General features: G+C 46.9%; 1 protein-coding gene across 1 annotated transcript in view; it reads left to right on the top strand.

The window, feature by feature from the left end:
* Positions 1-24,893, top strand: part of Pfkp (phosphofructokinase, platelet) — a 60,942-nt gene extending 36,049 nt beyond the window's left edge. The window contains exons 11-22 of the mRNA XM_013009377.1: positions 891-955; positions 1,459-1,528; positions 1,725-1,871; positions 4,353-4,423; positions 5,579-5,666; positions 6,438-6,590; positions 17,262-17,426; positions 18,556-18,617; positions 19,336-19,447; positions 20,834-20,933; positions 23,373-23,475; positions 24,412-24,893. Of these exons, the coding sequence (XP_012864831.1) occupies positions 891-955; positions 1,459-1,528; positions 1,725-1,871; positions 4,353-4,423; positions 5,579-5,666; positions 6,438-6,590; positions 17,262-17,426; positions 18,556-18,617; positions 19,336-19,447; positions 20,834-20,933; positions 23,373-23,475; positions 24,412-24,568 (1,293 nt within the window). The 3' untranslated portion in view covers positions 24,569-24,893. The remainder of the gene's footprint in view (positions 1-890; positions 956-1,458; positions 1,529-1,724; positions 1,872-4,352; positions 4,424-5,578; positions 5,667-6,437; positions 6,591-17,261; positions 17,427-18,555; positions 18,618-19,335; positions 19,448-20,833; positions 20,934-23,372; positions 23,476-24,411) is intronic.
* The last annotated feature ends 507 nt before the right edge of the window (positions 24,894-25,400 follow it).

The following is a 25,400-nucleotide window of genomic DNA, read 5'->3' as shown; positions in this document are numbered from 1 at the left end:
GCCTGTGTCATGCATCCACATCTCTGTGTGTGTGTGTGTGTGTGTGTGTGTGTGTGTGTGTGTGGTCTCCTCAGGGACAGGAAGACAGGAAGCAAAGGAACTGTGTGAGAGGTGGCAGGGGCTCACAGTGCTGAACTGAGCGCAGTTCACTTATTTCAAGTCTGTTTCTCATGCCTGATTTCTCTCTCCACCCGGAGACGATTTAGGGTAGCTTGTTCTGCATGCAGCCCCTTCGAGGTTTCATTGCGAAAAGTCCACAGTGAGCTAATGATTGGTCACCTATAGTTCATCAGATGTTTTCCTAAAGATCTCACATCTTGAAGCTGGAAATTGGGGTATTTTCCTTTGCTTAGATTGGAGAGACAGGTCACTTGCCTGAGATCCTGAAGTTAGCTGGGGTTAACAAGGGCATGTTGGCCCCGAGCCCTTTGGTCTTGGGGTGGCTCCCTTCTTCTTCCTTCACCTTCTGGGAGCACCCAGAGAGGCAGTGGTCTGTGTTTGGTTAATTTTACCAGAGTTAGATTGAGAGCTTTTCACAAACCCTTCCCTGACAGACCCATTTCCCCTAGCTTTGCCTTTGTGGAGAAATCCTTATAATTTCATGGCCATGATTGGCAAGGACTCCTTCCTTTTCCTTGCAAGCAAGAACTGGGTGGAGCCTGGGACTCCAGCCTCACAGCTGGACTGTGATAGGCTGGCTGCCAACCAGCGTTCCGAGCAGAGGGCAGCCAGGGGTCTTCGTGCTATGCCGTGGGGCTCCACGCCAGCCAAGGGCCAGACCGTGAGGGAGGTCCGGCCACGGCCAGTCTGATGGGGTTTCCCATCCACGGTCCACCCGTGGACATAACAAGCCCTGATGCTTTCTTTGCTCTCTTGGTTTTATTTTAAAGACCCAGGACGTGCAGAAAGCAATGGATGAGAGAAGATTCAAAGATGCGGTGCAGCTCCGGGGGAGGTGAGTTCTTTGGAATCAAACAAAGAACAAACGTCTCTTCCTTGGGCCTGTGATGGCTGTGATTCTTCTTTTCTCTCTCAAGAGCCAAAACAGAAAAACTCAAGGAATAGGTCAAATAATATTTGTGCAGTGAGGCTGAAGGCTTAGGAGTTAGACAAGGAGAAATGGAGCTTTCTACTTCTCCCTTGATTTTTGCTGGATGAAGGAGGGCTGTTCAGAGCTTACTAAAATTAAGGTACAAGGTGACACACAGCCAACATTTAAAAAGAGACTTAAGAAGAGCAAGAAAATTCCATATTTCTTAAGTCTGATAACAGATTAGAAAGATACCAGTGAGGGCTCTTGGGATGTCTGTAATGGGAGGGTCTCTTCCACAGTAGCCAAAGGCTCCTTTAGCATCTGCAGAAACTGTTAGATCTGTCTCCTGCCCCCAGATGAAATGAGTTTTCTCCTGTGGCCCACTAGTTTAACATTGGACAACCCCCCCACCCCCTTTTCTTTAGGAGCTTTGAGGGCAACCTGAAAACTTACAAGCGACTGGCCATCAAGTTGCCAGATGACCAGATCACCAAGGTAAGTAGCCGGCATCCATGCCTCTGCCCACAGGGACCGAGGTTCTAGGCCCCCAACCTCTCTAACTGACCCTTTTCCATCTTGACCTCCATGCCAGTGTCAGATGAGGTCATGGTGCAGGCCACCGACAGGGCGTGCAGCAGGCAACGGTGGTGCATACCTGGTAACCCAAAGCCTCCCTACTTCCTGTTTTCAGAGCAATTGCAACGTGGCTATCATCAACGTCGGGGCGCCTGCAGCTGGGATGAATGCAGCCGTGCGCTCCGCGGTACGCGTGGGGATCTCAGACGGCCACAAGATGTTCGCCATCTACGATGGCTTTGATGGCTTTGCCAAAGGCCAGGTGAGGCTCCCAGGAGGGCGGGAACATCACCACACATGCTCAGGCCAGCCGCCCCATTCCTCTCAGTACTTCAGATTCACTCGTCTGTGTGATTGTGACCACAGCGGTTCAGGGCTAGCATCCTGCCCTCGGTTAGACTCTGAGCCTTGAAGGTGTCTGAGGTTTTTTTTTTTTTTTTAAGTTTTTCTAAGAAGGCACCAGCATACAGTGATGCGTGATGTCCTCAAGCCTCACGCACTGTGGTTATGCGTGAAGGGGACTTGCATGCAAAGTACAAAGCATCTGACAAATGCAAGACTCACTGGATTTAAAACCCTACTGTGCTTGTCTACCCTGCTCAAGGCCCTGAGTTCTGTCCATAGTACCACAAAAATGAGACAGTAACAACCGTTGTGTGCTTATTATATCTCATTACTCTGTGGAATTTACGTCTATTAACCTATTTATAGCTTACACTAGATGTAATATTATGTCCAAGTCCTTCCTTCCTTCCTTCCTCCTTCCTTCCTTCCTTCTGATTCCCTCCTTCCCTGCCTCCTTCCTTCCTTTTTTTTTTTTATTGTGTGTGCAACTTGAATTCATAGTTTGGGTGCTGCCTCTTACTGGTGCTCTGACTCTTAAGCCACAGCTCCCCTTCTAGCTTTTTTCTGGTTAATCAGAGATAAAGAGTCTGCAGACTTTGCTGCCAGGGCTTGCTTTGAATCCCGATTCTCAGATCTCAGTCTCTTGAATAGCTGGAATTACAAGCAAGAGCCACGAGCTCATGGTTTTATTCCCGGTTCTCTGATGAGACCCAGTGACATTAACTTGATCCTATTCACATGATGCACTGTCTGAAACAGAATTGTGGGGCTGTGAATCCTGTGCTTGACTGTGTTGAGCTACGAGATTCATTCATTCATCCATGCTCTCGTCCATTTAAATAGTCAGCAGCTAATTTATTTTGTGAAGTTCTTATGCCTGTCATTCGATGTGTGGGGCCTCGGTGAGATGTCAGTAGGAAGAGTAGGAGTGGGTCATGTAAGTTATTACACAGGCGAGTGGAGGAGAGACAGAGGAACTATGCTCATGCCCGAGGGACACAGGTCTCGGAGTACATGGCTCTTTGTGGACATGGGTGATATTAGTTCTGGGTAGAGGAAAGGCCACTGTAAAGGCCCTCAGGTAGGTATTGCTTATGGTCCAGAATGGTGAGGACTAGGCTACTGTGGTAGGGGAGGAAGAAAGAGGAAGGAAAGGAGGTGATAGAGGGGAAAGGTCGTCTGTAGTCAGCAGTAAGGAGTTTGGTCTTGAGCAGGGATGTGACACCTAGTCTGGCTTTTTGCAAGGACCTTCTGGTGTCCATCAGTGGCAGAACTTGGAGGGTGGCACTTGGTCAGCTCACCTGTCAGCTGAGACAGTTGGGGGGGGTCTTACAGGTAAAAGTAAAAGTAAGGACTACAGTGTTCATTCGCTAAATGGTCATAGGTATGAGTCAGGCGTCAGTCCCGGTCTAGCCTGAGTCAGTGGAGGGACTAGAATTACAAGTGCCAGATGTGGGAAAGGTGAGGCGCTGTGTTGAGGTTGTTTGTTGGATGTCTGAGGAAAGATGTTCCAGGCAGTTGGATACTGTAGCCTGGCCTCTTCAAGGAGGATCGGGAGAATCGTGGAGCTTGGGAAGCTCTTCAGAGGACTCCAGTGGAGACTGTAGAGAAAAAAGTGTCTGACTCTGAGCCCTCAGGGCTTCCTGTGAAGAATGGGACCCAGAAGAGGTGATTGCATCTAGACGGATGTACCGTACCTGTGGTCCCAAGCTACAGGGGAAGCATGCGTAGGGGCTGGGTATGATGGCACATGCCTGTCATCCAAGCCATGAGTGGAAGCACAAGCCGGAGGGTCATGGCCCAGGCTGGCCCCTGCATTAAGAGGTGACCACATCTGAAAAATAATCAATGCGAAGACAGGCTGGCAGAGTGACTCTAGTGGTAGATTACTTTCCTAAGCAGTGTGAGGCCTGGAGTTCACAAGCCAGTCCTGCCACAAAAAGTGTGTGGATGGATGAATAAATGAACACACTAACAAACAAAATGGCCAGAACCATGGTTCAGATGTTCTGGGCTCAATTCAAGGAAGGAAGGAAGGAAGGAAGGACTAAAAACAAAACACCCCAAAGTATAAACTTATTTTTTTCTTTCCCAGGGACAGAACTTGGCCAGCTGAAGTGTCTTTCTAGAACACCTGTCTGGTGGTAGGGTACAGAGGTCCCTGGACTGAGAGAGAATTGTTTTATTGAGGATTCTTACAAATAGCTTATCTCAGGAGTACATTCCATATCCCTACCCCATTCAACGTCGCTATGAATGAACAGTCCAGTAAAGTTTCCCAGATCTTAAGTGCTGACTGGGCCAGATGAAATCCAAAAATTTGGAACAATCAGTTTAGAGTTTTCTAATTCTCCTTTCTCCCTCATTTGAGCTATTTCTCGGTGTGTTTCCACATTAGATAAAAAAAATCGGCTGGTCAGATGTCGGAGGTTGGACTGGCCAAGGAGGGTCCATTCTCGGGACAAAACGGTAATTTCAAAAGTCTTCTAATTCTTTGACCTAACTTACGGAAGGACAAAAGGCTATATTCTAGAAGAGAGTAGCCAAGGGTAGATGCCTTCTGTAATCCAGAAGGAATTGCTAAAGGAAGAGGTGAATAGACACAGACCTATCGTCACCCCAGAACCCCAGCCATGTTTTAGGACATTAAGGATAATTCCTAGAGCTTTTTTTGCCAAGAGAAGACCCTTTTCTCCAATAATTCCTCAGTGTATTTGAAAGCAAAACAGTGTGCATAAAGCTTCTGTCTTGTTTTGGTCTAAAGATGAGTGGTGCTTTCTGGACCCTAGTTACCGTGTTACGCACAGAAGCACACGGACGGAGCTTGAAGTTGGTGAGAGCACCAGCAGCTAGCGTACACGTATTGGGTGTGTCCCTCGAGTAGTCGGGGGGGGGGGGAAGACTTGACAACCTTGGACGCATTCTGAAGCCAAGCAGGGTGTTGCACACCTATAAACTCAGCACTCCAGATATGGAGGCAGGATGGTTCTGAGGTCTTGGGCAGTCTGTCCCGTATAGCAAGAGGCTGTCTCAAAACCAGCCCTCCTTAAAGACAAAATTATGCTGTTAGAAATATCCTCTTGTTTGATCCGATTAGCTATATGATTGAGCATTTTTCTCCTGTAACTACTTACTAATCTTATCAGGAGTGAAAGTACCATTTTCTCCTGTTTAGGCAAACAAAAAGTGAAGGGTGGCTGTTGGATGGAATTTTGAGAAAGGACACAAGCACATCCCATTCACTTCCGGTAGTGCTGGTTGACCTAGTCATTTGAAACACTGGAGAGACAGCACTGGAGAGAGCTAGCCAATTTGGGTTTTCAATGAAGTTGATTTGAATAATGCAAATGAGCTGGAACACTTCTAGCTACTACTTACTTTTGAAAAATGTCTTCTTTTGAGCTGTGGCTCCTGGCCGCTCCAGGGTGCTCTCTGCTCACTACGAAGGCACTGCCCACCGCTCCTACATGCCACTGAGTTTGGCCGTGGACAGGAGGTAGAAGAGGAGGCCTGGGAGCAGCGGGGGTCTCCTAAGGGGTTTGCTTAGGAGGTGGGGTGATGGTTCCTGGAACTTGAAAAGCTCGTCCCTGTCTGACTTGGTTTCTTGGTCTGTCTTGTTTCCAGTATCCTGCCCGGAAAGTATTTGGAACAGATCGCCAAACAGATGAAGAACCACAATATCAACGCCCTCCTGGTCATTGGGGGGTTTGAGGTACATTGTCGATTCTCTATTTAATGTGTTTATTTAGTCTTGAGCCACAAGTGGCAACTCGTGCTAGCTTCACACGAGCCGAGTAGCTGTTGGCTACTCTTCAGGAGCTGGGATTTTAGATTTTCCAGTCCCAAGGCCCTGGCTCATTGTAATGCAGAACAGCACAGGGTGGCAAGAGATGGCTAAAACTGACCCAGTTCTGATTAAGTAAATGACTAGGGAAGCGACCACTGGAGTCCTTAGGTGAGACTCAACTCTTGACAGCCCTGATTCGTTTCTACACCCACAGAAATAATTCCATCTCTTGGGTTCTTGAAATTAGGTACTTAGATTTTCTTTTTAGATGTAAAACAAAATCAGATGTTGGACTGTCGTTCTTTATTATGCCCTCTTTAGTATTTTATATCTAATAATAAACATCTTACATTTCATAAATACCAGTCCTATGAATACCTCTCATCATTCTGAAAGCTGTAAGGACCTCCAGGAGCTAGCTTCTGGCCCTGAAAAGAACACAGTCTTCCTTCTTCTAAATGATCATGCCCCATACTATTTTCTCCTTTGTCTTAAGGAACTGCTTCTCCTTGTCTGTGGTCTTAATGCATCTCTGTGTTGATTTTTTTAGTGGTCCCCGGTTCCCACTGTTTACCCCGTGCGCTGTGGTACAAGTGGCACCCCGAGGCCCTCCTGTGCACCCTCACTCCCAGCGACACCTCTCCGTGCCCCTCCTGCCCCCTCCCCGGCCCACAATCACACACACTTATCTGACAGGCCTACCTGGGACTCCTAGAGCTGGCAGCTGCCCGGGAGCACTACGAGGAGTTCTGTGTCCCTATGGTCATGGTTCCTGCTACTGTCTCCAACAATGTGCCGGGTTCTGATTTCAGCATCGGGGCAGACACGGCCCTGAACACTATCACAGACGTAAGTGCGCGTGCGCCAGCAAAGCAAGCGCGACCCACGCTAACCTGACGCCCGGCCCCTTTTATCTACCAGTGTGCTAGAAAGAGGTCTCTGCCAGCCGCTCGCAAATACGTACATGACATCCTTATATTCATTCTCTCTTTTATTGTTCTTCTTGTTGTTGTTTCTCATTCCCCCCACCTAAGAAAAGTATATTAAAAAGACCTCCAGTCTCAGGAGACCTTTCATTTAGTCCCCCCCCCCAATATTTTTCCCCATCTCTTTCCTGTGATGTGTCACACTGCCAAGACCTGAGAAGTGGCAGTGGCTTCCATAGCTCCAACAGAATGACATCATGCGTTTGTTTGTTTGTTTAGTCAGCCTTTGGCTGCATCTGTTTATTGCAGTCTTAGCCTGGGTCCAAGTTTCTCCACTTAATGTTTTAGGGTAGAATTTAAAGTCAGTATTTTGTAGTTTCACTTGTTAATCCAAATCCACTGTGCACATTAATTACAGTTTTGGCAATGGCCGCTAATATTATTTCTCCCTTTGTATTTGGTGATACTGATTACATCTAAAAATATTGAAGATTGTGGGTTTGTGTGTGTGTGTATGCACCAATACTTGGGCTTAAATCTAGGGCCTCTTGGCTTGGCAGTTTGGTTTTTTTTTTTTTTTGCTCATGGCTGATACTTTACTACTTTGTTAACTGGAGATAAGAGACTCAGATTTATCAACCCAGGCTGGCTCTCAATCCTCAGATCTCAGCCTCCTGAGTAGCTAGGGTTATAGGTGTGACCTGGCAGGTTTCCATTCTGTGTTGGTGTTTGCCAAAAGGCAATAACATAACGTAGACATGTAGTAACACTTTATAGATTACACTTGCTAATTTCTATGAGAGTTTGGACACCGGTATCTAAGACTGCATTCCACTGTTACTTCAAAAATGTTCAAGTCATTTTCCCCTGGACACCTAGTACTTGCATTTTCTCTAAGATTTTTGTTTCCCCTGAACTGTTGGCACCTCAAGTTTCTTTCTCGCACTGGTAAATAAAAGCCCAAACGCTTTCTCACAGTAAAACACGAATGGTAAGTAAAGCTTTGCACTGACTCACGGCTTTTCCAGGCTGCTTACGCTTCCTCCAGTTTCTCTAGCAAAGTCACACGCTGTTCGCTGTCGCTCTCACGCACATCTTCCTCTTGCATGGAGACTGCTGTTGCTGCCTTGGCTGCTGCTGGGGACTCTTTCAGGCACTTGATGGGTTTTCGTTTTGTGGACTTAAACATCAGAGCCTACTTCAAGATAGCTTACAATGTTTGTTTTCTTCCTCTTACCTGCCTCAGCAATCAGAGCTTGTGTTTGATTCACTGTCAGTAATTAGAACACACGTTTAGGGAAAGAAAGGTGGGCGGGAAAGGCCTGGAACTCATTTCCAGTTCGTGGAAGCTTTTGCAGGAGCTAGCCAAAGGGTGGTGCTTACTGGTGGATAATTTCCATGGTCATAGAGGAAAGAGTCTTCTGTGTTACAATTCCAAGCTCATCTGCTATAAAGGATGATTGTCTTTCAAGTTTTAAGTTCATAAATACCTGCATACATATATAATGTGTGTATATATATCATATAGAGTATATATGATATATAAATTAAATATATGTAAGTATATATGCATATATACATTGATGCCTACATGTACATACATATGTATGTGTGTATATATACAGGTATATAGTTACATATGTGTATATAAATATATATATATATATGTGTGTGTGTGTGTGTGTGTGTGTATGTGTTTGTGTAGTTGAAGATTTGAAGACCAAAATAGGAGAGGACCCAAGCTGTCAATCCCCTCTCCCCTTTAACTTCTCTTCCCAGGATCTTGTGAGTTCTCTTAAATCTGGTCTGTTACTCATTTGAGTTTCAAAGAGTGGTCGTGCAGTGGTGGTGTGGAGCAGGCGGCCTGCCGCTCCCACAGGCAGTGGGCACACTGGTACGAGGTACGTGCAGGTGTGCACGTGCCCTCCCCTACCACACTGCGCTCCCGAGGCTCTCTGAGAAGCGGGTCTCCTTTGCCTCTGCCGTCTCAAGGTGGGTAAGGAAGCTCAGCCCACGGCCTAGCCTCAGTGAATGCTGCGATTTCTCTGCATATGTGTCCTGAACATAACAGGACCAAATGATGACTAAGGTATATCCATTGTGTCCATGGTTCTCTTTTATCTCAAGCGATGCATGCGAAGTGATGTCTCTTTAGTAGTTTGAGCTTGTGTCTGAACGAAGCTGGCATGGACTGGAGGAGATGAGGCATGAGGCAACTCTGCAGGCCAGGCTGGATCGCCTGTGTTGTCCTGGAGGTCACCAAAGCCTTCTGAGTGACGCTGGCAGGGCGGTGGTATCGGTCGCTTAGAGCAGTCCTGAGCCGGTCACCCGCGCCCTGCCTGCTCTCATGGCCAGATGCTCTGGGTGTGGTGATGGGCAGCTCCCTGCATGGTCCTGGATAGAATCTGTTACATTTACAGCCCCTGGGCTTCTTGCAGTACCCAGTGGCTTCTTTGATGCTTCTTAACGGGGGGCAATTGTACGACTAAGGCACATTGACAATGTTGAGGGACATTTTTTGGGGTGCTCCTGGCATTGCGTAGGATGCAGATCCATGGCCTGCCACATACCAGGTCTGTTTCCACCATGAGGAATTCCTCTGGCTCAGAATATCAACACTGTTGAGGTTGAGAAACCTTGAACTAGTCTAACCAGTCATCAGCATTTGCCTGTTTATTCATTGTCTGCACTACCCATTTTCTTCTTGCCAGGTGCACCCTTCTGACAGGTGCACCCCCAAAGTTGGCCCCAATAGAAGCACAGTATAGAGGAAGTGAGTCAGATGAAAACCAATACCGTTTCTCTGAGCTGGAGTTTAGTAAAGTCTTGTGATGTACCTGTAGGACTTTGGCTTCTTTTGGCAACAGTACTTGATTCTAGCCAAAACCATAACCAAGGCGCGCTGAGTAGGATGAGCTGCCAGTGAAATCCACATTCACCAGAATGATCTGAGCTCTGAATTAGCTGCCATTATCTCTCTAATAGCCTGTGCCATTGCTTTTCTCAGCGTGGACAGCAACGAGTGCCCAGGTAACTTAGTGGTGCGTGCATTCGATGTCCACCACAGGAGCCAAGAGCAGGTCAAGTGATTGTCCCCCTGCAGGACTTGAGGCAGGATGTGTGGAGTCTTCATCATTGTCTTCCCCCTTTCCTGGGCAGTGCTCATCACCCAGACTTTCCTTCCTATTTGCTTAGAAATGGAAGGAAACGAAAGAGAAACATCCAGAAGGTAGACAGTTCTTGCAGCAAAGCAACTTTCACCAGAGATGTCAGAGTAGAGTTAGGGCACTAACCATCCCTCCCGACTTCCACCTGCCCTCCTCCACGTGCCCCCTCCATGCTCCAACCGGCAAAGGCAGCACCCTCTGGTCCCCACGGCTCATCTCCTGTGCCCCCAAACTCCCAGCAGGAGCTCCGCCAAAGACAGCCGATTTCCAGAGAGGTATCTGTCACAGTGCTGAGCTCAGCCTTTCCCTTGAGAGTAGCCAGTGCTGAGACGCCCAGAGAACGGTGTAGATTCATTCCCAGCCTGGGATTTGGCCTTTGGAAGAAAGATCTTCAAGAAAAGCCACAATCTGAGTTCACAAGGCAGAACCGGATGACCCCAGCCAAGGGGCCGGGTGCCAAGCTCATGTGGAGTCAGGGAGCTGGCTGCGGTGCGTGTGGGGGGGATACCCCATGACAGTGCACCTTACCATCACCCAGTGCTGACTGCCTTTTCTGACCTGACTAACCCCACCCCAGCACCCATGGACTAACTCCCACAAGTCCACGATCTACTGTCCCCGCCCGTGCGACTCCTGTCCACCGGGCGGCGCTAATGTTTCCATTGAGAGAAGCTGATGCATAGGTCATTGGGCCACCACGCTCTGTGGTTACCTGCGTGGATTCAGGAATGGTGGATGAGTGGACCTGTGTAGCCTATCACTAACCCGGCTAACACCCGAGGTGGTTCAAAACCTCTCGCCTCTTTTGGACGGCGGAGCCCAAGTCATGTTCATTGGAGCCCCAAAGCAATCGGCCTGGTTCTTGGCGATCTTTCGCATGAGCATTGCCAAGTGCCCGGAGAGGGCAGCAGGTTCTCTTTCTGGGGACCTGAGAGACATGGAAGTCACGAGTCCTCGGGACGAGTGGGCCTGCGGGTAACGTATTTGCATGCCTCCTTCCATACCTGTCCTGGGCAGCCGTGTGGTCCTGCCCGCAGGCAGCCCTGCCCAGTACTGGTGATGCCAGTCATGGGATGCCGTCTTTACGGCCGTGTGCTCTCCCCACCCCTCCTGCAGAACGTACAGGTGTGGCAGGGCACTTAAACTTCCCAACCGAATTGGCTATGCCTACCCTCCCCCTCCGAGATGCCAAGAAATGAGCACCTGTTCCTCCTGATGACTAATGCATTCATACCGCCTCTGTCCCTTCTGCCTGACGCCTGCTTCACAGCCTGCTTCGTACCCACTGCTTGTGGCTTCCTCCTGAGGGACCAGGATGAGGGGGACAAGGGCTTCCCATTATGCATTAGGCTGGCACATGAGACAGCTGCCCACTGGAGGAGACTCAGTTCCCTCCCTGTCCGGCCCCCCCACCCTTCATAGCCACAGCCCACACAGGCCCAGTGACGGGCAGGTGGTATGCCTGTAACCCCCTCACTGCCGTGGCCCTGCTGACACTTGAGGCAGCCACAAGGAGGTTTGCACCCCGGTCTGCATCCTGCCTGCCTCTATTAGCAACAATGTCCCAGGCACAGAGCTAAGTATTGGTTGTGATACTTCCACCAATGTGATTGCTGAGGTAAGAGAAATGTGTCTTACGCTCGCTTGGTTTTGTTTTCCGATCTGCTGGTTCTACCCCCAACAGCTGCGTGCTGGCATGACAGCCTCTCTCCTGGCCTCTGGATCCTGTACCTGGCCAATGCCAAGTAGAACTCAAAATGGGCAGTCCACTCAGTCTTTGAGATTGAGTGAGCCACATCCCCTCCCCCGCCCCTTTCTTATTTCCTGTTAGCTTAACTTTGTCCCATGCTTGGGAAAACAGGATAATGTGTCCTAGTTTTCTCCTGGGAGAGCCTGTCCTTACTGACTGAAAATAAAGTCTTGTATACAGATGTCTGCCTACTATTTCCACACCACTGGGGCAAGGTGAGCTGTGGGCGTGACCTCTGTCAGACCTGCTGCAGCAGTCCCAGGTAGAATAGCCAAAGGTAGGAAGTTAGGTCGAGGAGCCAGTCTTGGGCATTACCAGGATTGAGATGCCTGGTGAGTATGGACACCTCCAAGAGCAGTACCCATCTGTTCCATGTGAAGAGCCTGGGGCCTGTGCTTGGAAGTGCATCCTTCCTGAGAGATGAGAGACAAGGACGGAGGCAAGGAGGACTCAGGAACTTGAGCCAAGCTCCTCAGGCTCGGGCCCTGCGCCCTGAGCCAGGGTCGGGCCTTGGCAGGCTGAGAACCCCACATCCTCTGGATAGAGGCTGTGCAGCGGTCGTGGGCCAAGTCATCAATACAGGAAAGGTGATAAGACGGTGGTGGAGTAGATGGGGTGATGTCTCACTACACCCAGCACCCCCTAGAGGGGCAGCCACTGGTCTCTTTAGTCCTTCATGTGTGGGGTGCCACCAGTGTTTGTGATGGAAACTCATACCTGATGGAGCTTTCTTGTTTCATGCTGGCACAGAGCCTCAGAAAGTAAGCAGGTTCTTTCTTTTGAGTTGAATTTCTAAGGCAGGAAAAAGAGAACAGAGGGTCTCCAATTAGGCCCAGCATCTTACCTCTCCATTAGACTCTCAGCATGTGACACATATACCTCTCTATTAGATTCTCAGCATGTGACGCGTAACCCGATGCACAGGTGCCCCGGTGATCTTGCAGTTCATATGTTAAATGAGACCCACTGAGGAGCCTGAGCAACAGCTCCCAGCCCCCTGCAGGCTGGCTGTTTGTATGTAGATCCTTTCCTTGGCCCTCCTCTCTTCTGTCACTTCCTAGATGCACCTGCTTGCTTGAATGTCCCATAGGACAGTCTCACTGTCCCTGACCAGGGCAAAGGTTCCCTCGGGTTCCCCTGGAAGACCCTGTTAAGCAACTGCTTGCCTACTGCCCCAGGTCCTGCTCCATCTGGTCACCTGAATTCTGCAGTCGTTGATGGAACAAGAGTCAGGAAAATCCCACCCTCCTGAACCGTTCAGGTTCGTTGGTATTGTTTGTTCATATCAGTTATGGGGCTTGAACTCAGGGCCTGGGTGTGTCTCTGAGTTTTTCTACTCAAGACCAATGCTCTACCTCTGAGCCACAGCTCCACTTCCAATTTTCTGGTGGTTCATTGGAGATAAGAGTCTCTCAAAGTTTGCTGCCCACACTGGCATCGAATCTCGATCCTCATCTCTCAGCCTCCTACGTAACTAGGATTATTAGAGATGTGAGCCACCCAGTGCCCAGCTTTTTTGTTTCTCTTAATACCATTTTACTGATTCCACGTTTGAGTTTGGTTTTGACCAGGCGAAGTGGTTCCTTCAGTGTGAGTCTTCCAAGAATCTTTGGGGATGATCAGCCTGCTAAAGGGCACCACCGCCCAACGAGCAGGGAGAGTGGGTGGCTTTGGGCACCGGGCCCAGCTCATGGCTCCTCTTCTCTCCATACTGCACAGGAGTCAATGTCCCCGCAGGATTCTTCCTCCCACTCAGTCAGGGAGGCCCTGTGTGCATCCACAGTGCCGATCCTTCCCTCCTCATTACTTAGGTTAATAACGGCCCAGAACGTGGCTAGTACAGCCTGCTAATTTTAGAAGAAACTAATTGAAGCCTTTCAGATACGATCTAGGTAATGAGGAAGGCCGTGTGCCAGCTTCAGGCAAAGACAGATGGTTTCCAGCCCAGCCGACATTGTTTCTGTAACCAGCGGCACACAGAAAATCTAGGCCTTTGCTCAGTTGTCAGGTTTAGTCAGTAGGGGTTTATTTTTATTTTATTTTTTTCCTCCACTACTGGAGATTGAACTAGTTCAATCTAGGCAAGAGCTCTACCACCCGAGCTATGTACAACCCAGTCCTTTTTGATTTTAGTTAGTTAGTTTGTTTTTTTCCAGCCAGGGTCTCATGATTTTTGCCTTGGCTGGCCTTAGACTGCAATCCTACCTCTGCCATTTCAAGTAGGTGCAATTGCAGGCATATGCCACCCAGCATATGTATAGTTTCCTTCATATTTTTACTGAAGCTTGTCTAGATCAGAATTTACCAATTGGCTTTACCATTGAGCTGCTTTTCCAGCAGTGATTTCATCTCTGAAGACTTGCTGGTGTTCTTTGAATCTGTGATAATAATTCTCTTTGGAGTGGTGTGTAGGGTTTACACTTCTGGGAACTTGGTGTATCTACATGCCCCGCCCCCAGCACAGCCAAATCTGCTCTTCAGTCTCCTAGACAGGCTAGGAGCAAGACCTTACATCCTCAAATGTACAATAGAGATAACCACTATGAATATAGTTCCAGAACCCTTTTCTTTGCAGCTTTTAGAGGGCAGAGCTGCCCACTCATGAAAGTACATAATGAATCTTGAACTGATAACCTAATAGATCTTGAAGCTGCCTACTCAAGAAATAATGAATGTTGACTAGTAACCTAATTATTTTGGGTAGATTAGCTCCTACCAAAATCTACCCAGATTAGAATCACATTGGAATGATTTTAATAGAACCTGTCTTTGTTAATCAAAGTGATTTTTTTAAATCCCCAAAGGATTATTGAAATAAGAGTATAGAATGAAATTATAGCACAAATTTCGAAGTACAAACCAGTTCTTAGGGAAACATGTTTTAATGTTCCCTGTCCATCCTTAATAGCTAGCAGGTTTTAGAACTAGACAAATTTAGCATAATAATTAAACATCAAACTATGTTCAGACCATGCGGATATTATAAGAAAATATATACTTTGTCATTAAAATGATGGTAGTAGGGTCTGGGAAGGTGGCTCAGTGGTAGAGCACTTGCCTTGCATGCATGAGGCCCTGGGTTCGATTCCTCAGCACCACATAAAAAAAAGCCGGAAGTGACACTGTGGCTCAAGCGGTAGAGCGCTAGCCTTGAGCTGAAGAGCTGAGGGACAGCGCCCAGGTCCAGAGTTCAGGCCCCACGACCGGACCCCCCAAAAAAATGATGGTAGTATTCATGATGAGATGACTAAGAATTAAAATAATCTTGCTGTATTTTTTGGTACTTTGGCCTTGAAGTAACATACAGTTCTCTCATGGTAAGCCTGTACTTTATTATAATAGGTCTGTAAGATATCAATATTTATTATTTTTATATACAGTATGTTAAATTTGTAGTAGCATGAAAAAAATAGAAGTGGGCCCCTTGCATACTCTCTTTTAGTATGCATAAAGGCTGTTTTCTATAGAAATAATATTAATTCTGGACATCAGTTTTGAATTTTTTTAACTTTTTTTTTAAAGAATTCACCATATTGGAAAATATGGACCAATTAGAAAGTGTCATCCAATCCTTAATTGAAGCAAACATCTCATGCACAGGACACTGTATTAATTGCTTTTATAATATGTCTTGTCTGCTTATTTGTTTTTTTTTTTTTGGTTAGGATGTTTCACTTAGCAGTTTCACAATTGGTCTGTTAAGTCCAAGTGATAAAAAAAACTTTATCCAAAGTACACAGTGAAAATGTCCAGTTGTTAACTTTGGGGCACAGATTCGTGGCATGTCTTCCAAGGATTCATGACTTTCGTTCTTAAGCCTAGGCCTGCATCTGCCTCCATATTGTGACTGCACTCAGCACCTCCAAGACTAGGTGGTCCTGTGGACCAGCTGCTCAGGCAGGGCTGACAGGTACTGAGTGCCTCCAGTGTGGGAGGTACAGGTGGCTGCTGAGCAGCCCAGGGCTTCCCACCCCAGAGGGATTTGCATCCAGGACAGGACCTACCCAAAACCACTACACAGTCATTGTCCAGTGTGTATGTGCTGAGATGAAGAAAGGATGTACAGAGCCAGGACCCCTCTTGGAAGTTGCCCTAGCCAGCAGGTGGTTTTCCTGAGGAAATGACCTTTAACGGAGTCACAGCTGAGCAGGCAGGAAGGAGCCTGTGTGTTTCCCTGTGGCCCTAACAAGGGAACACAAACTCGGTGACTTATTCTCCACCAACCCTGAAAGGGCAGAAGTTGGGGAGCTAAGGTCCAGAGGAGAGGCATTTGTTGTCCTAGAGCTGGATTTCTTGCAGGCTCCCCGGCCTCTCTTCCATCCTGAGGGCTGGCACACAGCATCTTGCTCTTGTGCCTAGTCACCTGCCTGATGCCTTGCCTTCCAGTGATGGCATTCAGGTCCTACATGGACAATCTAGGATACCCCTCTCCTACCTACGATCATTAAATGTATCGCCATATAAAAGAATTCACAGGTTGTGTATTAGCTGTCCTGCAGCCCTCCAAGGATTCCATGTACAGGCTTTGTGGGTACTCAGAGTAGCTAGTGGAAGGTTTTGAGCCTAGGCAGGCACTTTTTTCCCCCTGATATCAGGGTTTGAACTGATGACCTCATACTTGATAGGCAGATGCTCTTGCCCCTGAGCCCCACCTGCTCTCGATCATTATTGATTGAGACTTGTCTCCGCCTGCGGCATGTATCTCCTTGGGTGCCATTTGCCTGTGTTCAGCTTCCCATTGTCGCTAGGAGAGCAGGATTGCTCAACCGTGTGCAGCTTGCCGTTGTGGAGAGAGTGAAGGATCCCTTAACTTTTCTGTGCATGCTGGCTTTGAACTTTGATCCTCTTGTTCTCAGCCTTCCTTCCATGTAGCCAGAATTACAAGCATGAGCCACTGGTGCCCAGCCAGCTTTGCTTCTTACTGACCGATCTGTTCTGTGTGGATTGAGTAGATGCTAAGAGCTGAGCTCGAGGCCTCTGCAGAGTCCTGAGGAGACGAACGGGGCCCAGGGTGGACCCATGAGTGGTAAGGTGGTAGGTAGATTTCTCTGTTGGCTTGCCTACCTCAGTCCAGGCCCTCATGGAGGACGGACAGGACATTGATGAGGTGTGGTACCTGCGGGTCAGCCAGGTTCGTCCTGATGCGTTCGTTGAAGAAGCTCCTGTTGGTCTGATAGAGGTACCCCGCTCAGGATGAAAACATCCATGGATAAATTGAAGATGAGTAAACTCTTGGTGGCATCAGAAAAGCAGAAAGCTCTTTATAAGAAGTCAACATTGCCCTAGGATCTAAGTTTGCACTGGCCCAATGTTATTCCCCGGGGACTGTGCCTAAGTTTCAGTGAGGACAGGGGACCGTGGGCTGCCCTGTGTGACCGCCCACCTTTATGATCACCATGGGGGTGCCTAGGAGAAGGGCAGCGGGCCCCATGGCGGGTAATTGTAGCAGTCATGGGGCCATTCCAATTCTCAGCAGCGTCCTGGCAGGCCTGCCCACTGCTCTCTGTTCATGCTCTGTGCACTCAGGCTTGGTGGCAGGACTCGCTGCAGCCTGTGGAGGGGGGGTGGCGGAGGGGTTGGGTGGGGGAGTGGAGGGGAGGCTCTGGGCCAGTGCCTGGCCAGCATAGGTCAGATTCCAGGGCCTGGTTGGAATGCTTATCTCCTTATCTATGAGCAGACATGTGACCGGATCAAACAGTCGGCCAGCGGGACCAAGCGCCGTGTGTTCATCATCGAGACCATGGGGGGCTTCTGCGGCTACCTGGCCAACATGGGGGGCCTGGCAGCTGGAGCTGACGCCGCCTACATCTACGAGGAACCCTTCGACATCCGAGACCTGCAGGTGTGTCACGGGGTTGGTCCCTGCTCGCCTTGGACTCTGTTCAACCTGGCCAAATGAGTAATGGTATTTTATGTCAGCCTGGTATTATTAAACCCTGCAAGTTGAAGCCAGGTGCTGGTGGCTTACCTGTAGTCCTAGCAACTCAGGGGTCTGACGTCTGAGGAATGCACTTTGAAGCCAAGCCCGGGCTGGAAAGTCTATGAGACTTTTAACTTCAGTTAACTACAGACCAGAAGTGGTACTGTGGCTCAAAGTGGTAGAGCATTAGCCTTGAGCAAAAGAGGCTCAGGGACAGCACCCAGGGGCTGAGTTTGAAGCCTCGGGAGTGGCACAATGCAAGTTGAGTGCTCTTTAGGCAGCACCTTGTTCAACTCGAGTGCCTGAGTATCAGGAGCTCTTTGGTGGGTGACTGAGTGGCTAGGTGTGTGAAAACAGATTGCACATAAATGATTGCCTCTATTCAATGGATCAGAAGGCGTCTGGTGGTGGTACTTATTTTGTGGGATCTGATACTTTAAGTATCCATCTTCTGTCAGGTCTTTTCAAATATGACTGACCGCTGTCTGTAACCTCTGCAGTCCTGGTGGATCGGAGGGTGGGCAGTTTTGTCAGGGCTGAGGGAATGTTGTTTCCCAGGCCTGTGGCCTCCTCACAAGAAGCCCTCTGTTGTCCACTGCGAGAGACTAAATTGTGTTAGGCAAAGCTTTAAAGTGCCCACTGGGGTGGCTAGGATGGAGGCCATAGATGGCAAACTCTGTCTGAGATTGTATAGAAAGTCAGGAAGCAGATATATCTGAGAGCTTTAAGAAAATATGTTATGAAATAGACAATGTGCAAGATTTGGACAAACATGGAATAACAGAAACATCCAATTTATTCTAGGAAGTTTTTTTGGGGGGAAGTTGAGTTCCATTGACAATAGTCCCATGTATTACAACAGTTTCCTATTGTTATGTTTGCATTTAGCGTCATCTGATAGTGTGTCTTGTCCTCTCAGAGTAAGGTATACAAGTGGCTGGCTTTCCCTAGTGCTCGCAGCCTCACAGTTTGTGGCACACAGTAGGTACGGCACATAGTAGGTCCTTATGAGTTTATGTTTCATCAGTTAACACGACATTTCTTTTTCTAGTCCAACGTGGAGCACCTGACAGAGAAAATGAAGACCACTATCCAGAGGGGTCTTGTGCTCAGGTACAGGAAATACTTCCAGTCTTCCATTTTAAACCTAGGTTCTTGACCTAATCTATCATTTCTATCCAGAAGGAGCCAGCAAAGTTCCTTTGTTACTGGCTTTTAGTCTGGATACTGGGGAATCTGGTGCCTGGCATACTACTTGTTTAATTACGCCCCTTCTTTATGAGGGATCATAGGACAGAAACTGAATTGTTAAAAACACACCTGCATTTAAATAAAAGATATATATGTATACACACATACACATATATTATTGCTTTGTAGTCTGTTTTTACCACCAGGATGTCTACATTTTTGTTCCGTTTTTGCTTTTGGTGCTGGTACTTGAGGCTTGAACTCAGGCCCAAATGGCTTTTTCACTCAATACTGGCATTCGGCCTTTGACTTTTTGCTGGTTAGTTGGAGATAAGAGTCTTGTGGACATTCTTGCCCTGACTGGCTTCAAACTTCAGTCCTCAGACTTCAGCCTCCTGAGTAACTAGGATTGTGAGCTCTGGTGCCTGGCATACTACTTGTTTAATTACGCCCCTTCTTTATGGAGAGAGGAGAAAATTATGAATAGGGTTGTGTAGAAATTAAGGGTCCACCAGGCCAGCCAGAGGTGTGGCTGTGCACTCCGGGGCCCTCCACAGGCGGTTCAAGGTACAGCATGACCCCACACAGCTCCACGCCCATCACTTGGTGACTAAGGCCAGCTGTGCTGCATTTGTTTCAGAAACGAAAGCTGCAATGTAAATTATACCACGGACTTCATCTACCAGCTGTACTCAGAAGAAGGCAAAGGAGTGTTCGACTGCAGGAAGAATGTGCTGGGTCACATGCAGCAGGTGGGGCCCATCTCCAGACCCCTCTTACACGGCTGTACTTTGAGCCGTCTTGGGAGGGGAAGAGCACCCATCTCTAGTTAATTAAGAACATCGGAGTTTTAAATCACGCTAGCTTTTAGGACAAAAGAAGCTTTAGGATTCTTTCAGTTGTGTTGGGTGAATGGTGATTGTTCAGGTAAAAGCCTACCAACTTGCATTTAACTGGGAGACTGTTTCATTAGAAATGGCTACTCAAATGAAATACTCTGTTCAAGTACAGATGGAGCTTTCTTAAGATTTAATGTGGAGTCTCAGACCACTGGTACTTACACATAATGAGAATGGCTTGGAATTGCCTTTTGTGACTGTAAGTTCGTTCCAAATGATGCAGCTGCAGCTCAGGTATATAGTAGGACAAGCCAGTTAGTTACATACTCCCAAACCATGCATTGTGCTTCAGTGAGCTTAAAACAAGGGTCTGTCCATTTATTTTCGATTCACAAATGCCTTAAAGTTATATGATCGAATTAGTAGTCGGCATATGTACACTTTCAGGGTTCAGCTTATCACATGCTTCTAGGAAATGGCGAAACATTCCATCTCAGAACAAGTTGCACAAACTTCATTTGTTTATTAAACTTGCAAATCTCTCAACAATGAAGCCGACTTGTCCCACTCACAGAAATCTTCATCTTAGAAGAGATGTGACCCGCCCCCCTTTTTTTCCTTGGTCCTAACATTATAGAAGCTAGGAATGTACAAAACCAAATCATGTTTTCATCTCTTAAAAAAAGTCCAAGGATCTTGTAAGATGGTGGATGTAAGGTCCATTCCTGGATGGCAAGCAGACTCCACCCTCCTCACAGCAAAGTCTCTACCCAGTACCTGCAGTACCTAGGCAACTGGGACACCTGGAAGAGGTCACATCTGCATCTGCTGGGGTCTGAATTTGATGTGGCCACACCTTTCTCCGCCTATACCCTAGATAAGGCCTAGCCCAGTCCCAGACGCCCTCTCTCTGCTCTCTCTCTGCTCTCTCTGCTCTTTTCTAGCTCTCAGCTTTTTCCTTCTCTTCTCTTGCCCAGCTCCCTTCTCTTTTCTAGCTCTCTCTCTGCTCTTTTCTAGCTCTCTCTGCTCTTGTCTAGCTCTTTTCTAGTTCTTTCCTCTCTCTTTCCTCTCTTTCCCAGCTCTCTCTCTTCCCCAGGCCTTTCCCAGCCGCGTAGAGGGCCAACCTTGCCTGGTCCCAGCAGGTCTACTGAATAAACCTACCCCTTACCTGAATACCACGTGCGTGCTGCTGTTCTTACTCGGCTACCTCTTTTTAAAAACCTAACAGTGGAATTTTTTATTTGCTCAATAAAATGCAGAAAGTTGTGTAACTAATAGTTCCTGTCACTTCACCAACAGGGCGGATCGCCTTCTCCATTTGATAGAAACTTTGGAACCAAAATCTCTGCCAGAGCAATGGAGTGGATCACTGTGAAATTGAAGGAGTCCGCGGGCAAAGGTGAGCAAACAGAGGAGCAGCACCAAGGCTCAGGCTGCTACCTTGGAAGGATCGTTGGTGATGGGAAGGAAGTAGGCCCTTTTCCCGTTCCATCTTCCCATTAAACTGCCTGTGGTAAATCATATTCCTGCTAGTCCCCTGAGTATAGCAATATAATTAGGTTTAATGAACGAAATAGGATGTTTTATTCCTGCTTTTAGTGGTGGTGGTCATATAGTTTAGTAGCATTCTGATGGGACAGATGGCTGGACTCTGTTAGCAGCACCATAAAGCATGAGGTTTATGGAACAACTGACTTTTATTTAAGCTGTTTTAAGACTTACCTGTTGATTCATATTTTTTTTGAGATGGGGGAGAGAGAAAGCAAGGGACAGCAGGGGACCCCAACATAAATGAACTAGGAAACAAGAGTTTTCCTTCTTTTCAAAACCCAAATTTGTTCTCCATTATTGTACACCCTCCCCACCAGAAGTAACCTCAGAATTTTGAGATAATCTTTACCTTGAGTTCTTTCAGAATTGTATTATGCTGGAATATGTCTTCAAAACCAGTGAGGGGACTTAGCTTGACTTTATATACAATATTGAACTTTCTAATTCATGAATGCATGTTGCCTCTCTCTCCATGGAGTTAAGTCCTTGGTTGCCTATGTCAAAGCATTGTTTTTCTCCATAAAAAAAATCACTTTTATTTTGGTGGGTTTGTTCCTATTTTAAAGGTATATTAAGTAATATTTAATATTTTTATAGCTAGTGTATAGAAATACAAAAATGATATTTTAGCCATCAACAACTTTTGTATATTCTGAAGGCTAATTATTATTTATGGGTTTATGTTTGCATATGAATCTTTGTGTGTTATCACCAGCTATTCACTCCAATAAACTGAATATAGGCCATGGCAGCATTCTTGCCCTTATCTCAATCAATGCTCAGTGTTAACAGGTCAAGAATTCTTTTTTTTTGTCTTGTTTTTTATTTTTTTGGCCAGTCATGGGGCTTGAACTTTGGGTTTGGGCGCTATCCCTCAGCGTTTCAGCTCAAGGCTAGTGCTCTACTGCTTGAGCCACAGCACCACTTCTGGTTTTCTAGTGGTTTATTGGAGATAAGAGTCTCACGGACTTTTCCTGCCTGGGCTGGTTTTGGACTGTGATCCTCAGATCTCAGCCTCCTGAATAGCTAGGATGACAGGTGTGAGCCACCGGCACCGAGCCAGGCCAAGAATTCATAATCGTAATGAAGTATCTCTGTAACTCAACATTTGTTGTCAATATGATTCATCACTTGCTAAATAGATTTTCCATTATTAAAAGTTAGTGTACTTTATAAAGTTCTTATACCAAACCATATAATCAGTTAATAAGCTAAATAACTGAAGCAATATATTTATATTTCTATGCTATTGTTAATATGTTGGCATGTTGATATGCTAATTACTGACTTTCAGTGTTAAGAACAACCTTTAATTTCATGGTTACAGTATATTCTTTATTTACTGCTGGATTAAATTTGTAGCTGTTTTCTATAGTCACTGTGTTTTAATGATTGTGAATATTTGCCAGCATCTTCCCTCTAGTTCGGTCGCTGTCAGGCAGTTGGTTAGTTTGATATTGGGGGCTCTGGGTAGGCTTTCTGTGTTTTTTGCCTTTTAAAAACAAATTTGGCCGCATCTCCTGGTGAAGTTGCCCATCAGACCTTTCAGTTTTCTTTGTGGGAAGATTTGTTTACTAAGTAGATTTGTATCACGTTTATAAAGTTACACTTTGTAGGAAACTGAACTCATTGAAATATTCATAACCCCTGACGTAAAACCTTTCATAGTCTTGTTAGAAAGCCTGGTACATTTCTGGTTGCTGTTCACTCCATTATTGGCTGTTTATACCTGCTTTTGTATCTCATGTCCTCCTTTTTTTAGATTTCTTTTCAGTCTATGAATGCTTATCTTTGAGTGTTGGCCATTTCCTTGCTAGAGGGTTCAGGAAGCCTGAATTCCCCACCACTGTTAAGAAAGCTGCTTTCCAGGAATCGCATCCTTGCGGTGGCCTTTGTACTGAGGTGCTAGGTGACTGGCTCCTCTCCAGGAGTGTGAAAGAGGCCCATCCCTTTATGGGCCTCTCTCCTCCCAGTCCTGGAGGGTCTACGAGGATGCTCTGTGGAGCCAGCAGAGCTGTGCTAGGGAGACTAGGAAGGACCATGGTCACAGTACAGTGTGTGTCCCCAGTGGCTATAGAGCTGTCTCCAGTGTAAACCATGCCAACGCTTCTGAGCTCCACCCTGAGCGCTGAGGACTCTCAATTCTTACCTCACCCTGTCACTTTGCACCCTGAAGTCAGCATACTTCTCTTTCTCTCGTGGTTCCTTACTTCCTAGACCATTTCATCTGCCCACTCAATGGAAGACTTCATGGTTCTTAGGACTTTCTTTTGTTCCTGTTTTGCAGGAAAGAAATTCACTAGTGACGATTCCATTTGTGTGCTGGGAATATGTAAAAGAAACCTTGTCTTCCAGCCTGTGGCCGAGCTGCGGCAGAAGACAGATTTTGAGTAAGTCCATGAGATGCTGCACGTGCAAATCTCATTGCCATTAAAGGGAAAGAATGCTAGGAGTTGTGGGTTCAGTTACTGTAGGTAGTACTGTAGTCACCTGTTTTTAGGAATATATTAACTTTTTTCTTTTTTTTCTTTTTTTTTTTAAAAGGCTGAATTTGGAGTTGTTGTTTTTTTTTGAGTGTTTTGTTTCATTGAATCATGGAAAGTCTAGAGACTAGGTTTATTAATTAGAAATGAAAACACTCAGGATATATATCCAAAGGGATATATAAATACCAGGAACAGCTAACATGTAACTGACAATGTAAGTGTATTCTTTTTTTTTTAATTCACTACAATTTTTTAAAATTATCTTTAAGTAGTTGTACAAAGAAGCTCCCATTCTACATACATTTTTTTTCAAGTGAGGATAAAAAATAGTACGCTTTTACACTTTGGAGATGTGGGGTGGATTTTTTTTTTCTGTTTTTTGGTGGTACGTGTGCCGAGGTTGGAATTCGGGACCACATTCCTGTAGCTAGGAGCTATACCACTTGAGTCATGCCCCAGCCCTTTCCCCTCTTATTTTTCAGGAAAAGCCTCTCATTTCTTCCTGGGCCCAGCCAGACGGTGATGCTCCCATCTCCTCTTCCCATGTCACTAGCATTTCAGAGGTGCACCGTCGTGGCCAGCACTTTTAACATAAGGGCTTGCTAAGTTTTTGCTGGGTCTGGCCATGTGTGGTTGGAATTATAGTCATGCACCATCATATCCAACCTTTTGGGTTTTCAGATGTTAAAAAAAAAAATAACAGTTTCACTTGACTAAAAATGAACTGCCTTATTATCCAGGCAGCTTCACAAGTAAGAAGTCTGTTGTTCCCGGGACACTCGGAATCAACGTTTATAAGTGGCCCGTGTGGTCATTACTGCCGTCTTCTCTCCCTGCCAGGCACAGAATCCCCAAAGAGCAGTGGTGGCTGAAACTGCGGCCCGTCATGAAGATCCTGGCCAAGTATGAGGCGAGCTATGACGTGTCTGACTCAGGCAAGCTCGAGCCCCTGCGTCCCCGGAGCGGCCACGGCCACGGGGAGCCTGCGGCCATCTGAGTGTCACGTGCGCCAACCTCTGGACCCGCACACGCATCGCATCTGGGCGGCCTGCAACGTTCCAGGGACCATTCCTGTTTTGTAATGTTTAAGTTATTTATCAGCACTTTATGCAAGTATCGTTGACCAAGTACCGTCGGCAGTAATACCTAACCAGAAAGCACCGGTCACCAGTCCCATCACCAATGTCACTCTGACACACCCTGCCACAGCCCCGTGAGGAAACCTCATCCTTCACGCACTCGATCCAGAGTCGGTCGTCTACCATGTACTGTCTCGTGCTTTATAATGTGTGTATCTAGTGGAATTAAACATTTGCCTAAAACTCCCACGCTACCTGGGTTTTTGTTTTAAGGGAATGTGATTCTTCCAAGGCTGCTTCTCGGTGGTCACTGAAAGACCTTTCACCAGTTTCGTGGGCAGAGGTCAGCAAAACATCAAAGTGTGCTAGTACAAATTCATAAAAGGAGGAAAAAAGACAATGGCTGGATAAAATAGCAACTGTAGCAGGCAGACAGTAGGCAGACATGGACTCCAGCCTGGCCTGGTAAGAGCTGAGGAGGAGGAGACTTGCCCTGGGTCAGGTCATGAGACACTGTTGATGATGCAGGTGGCTGAGCTTATGGGACTGCAGGCTCACACTCTCCATTTATTTATTTGTTATTATGCAGGTGATGTGCAGGGGTGGGGGATGTCACAGTTATACAAGTCAGGTAAGGAGTACATTTCTTTTTGAATAGTGGCACTCTTCCCTCACTTTCTCCCAGTTTTCCCCTCCTAGTTCATCCCCCCCTCCCCCGCCCCAGTTCATTTTCAGTGAATACCTAAAATG

Source organism: Dipodomys ordii, unplaced genomic scaffold (assembly GCF_000151885.1).
Source record: "Dipodomys ordii isolate 6190 unplaced genomic scaffold, Dord_2.0 Scaffold9, whole genome shotgun sequence".
Lineage (NCBI taxonomy): Eukaryota > Metazoa > Chordata > Mammalia > Rodentia > Heteromyidae > Dipodomys > Dipodomys ordii.
Note: the sequence above shows the minus strand (reverse complement) of the source record. Positions and strands in the feature narration are given on the sequence as shown.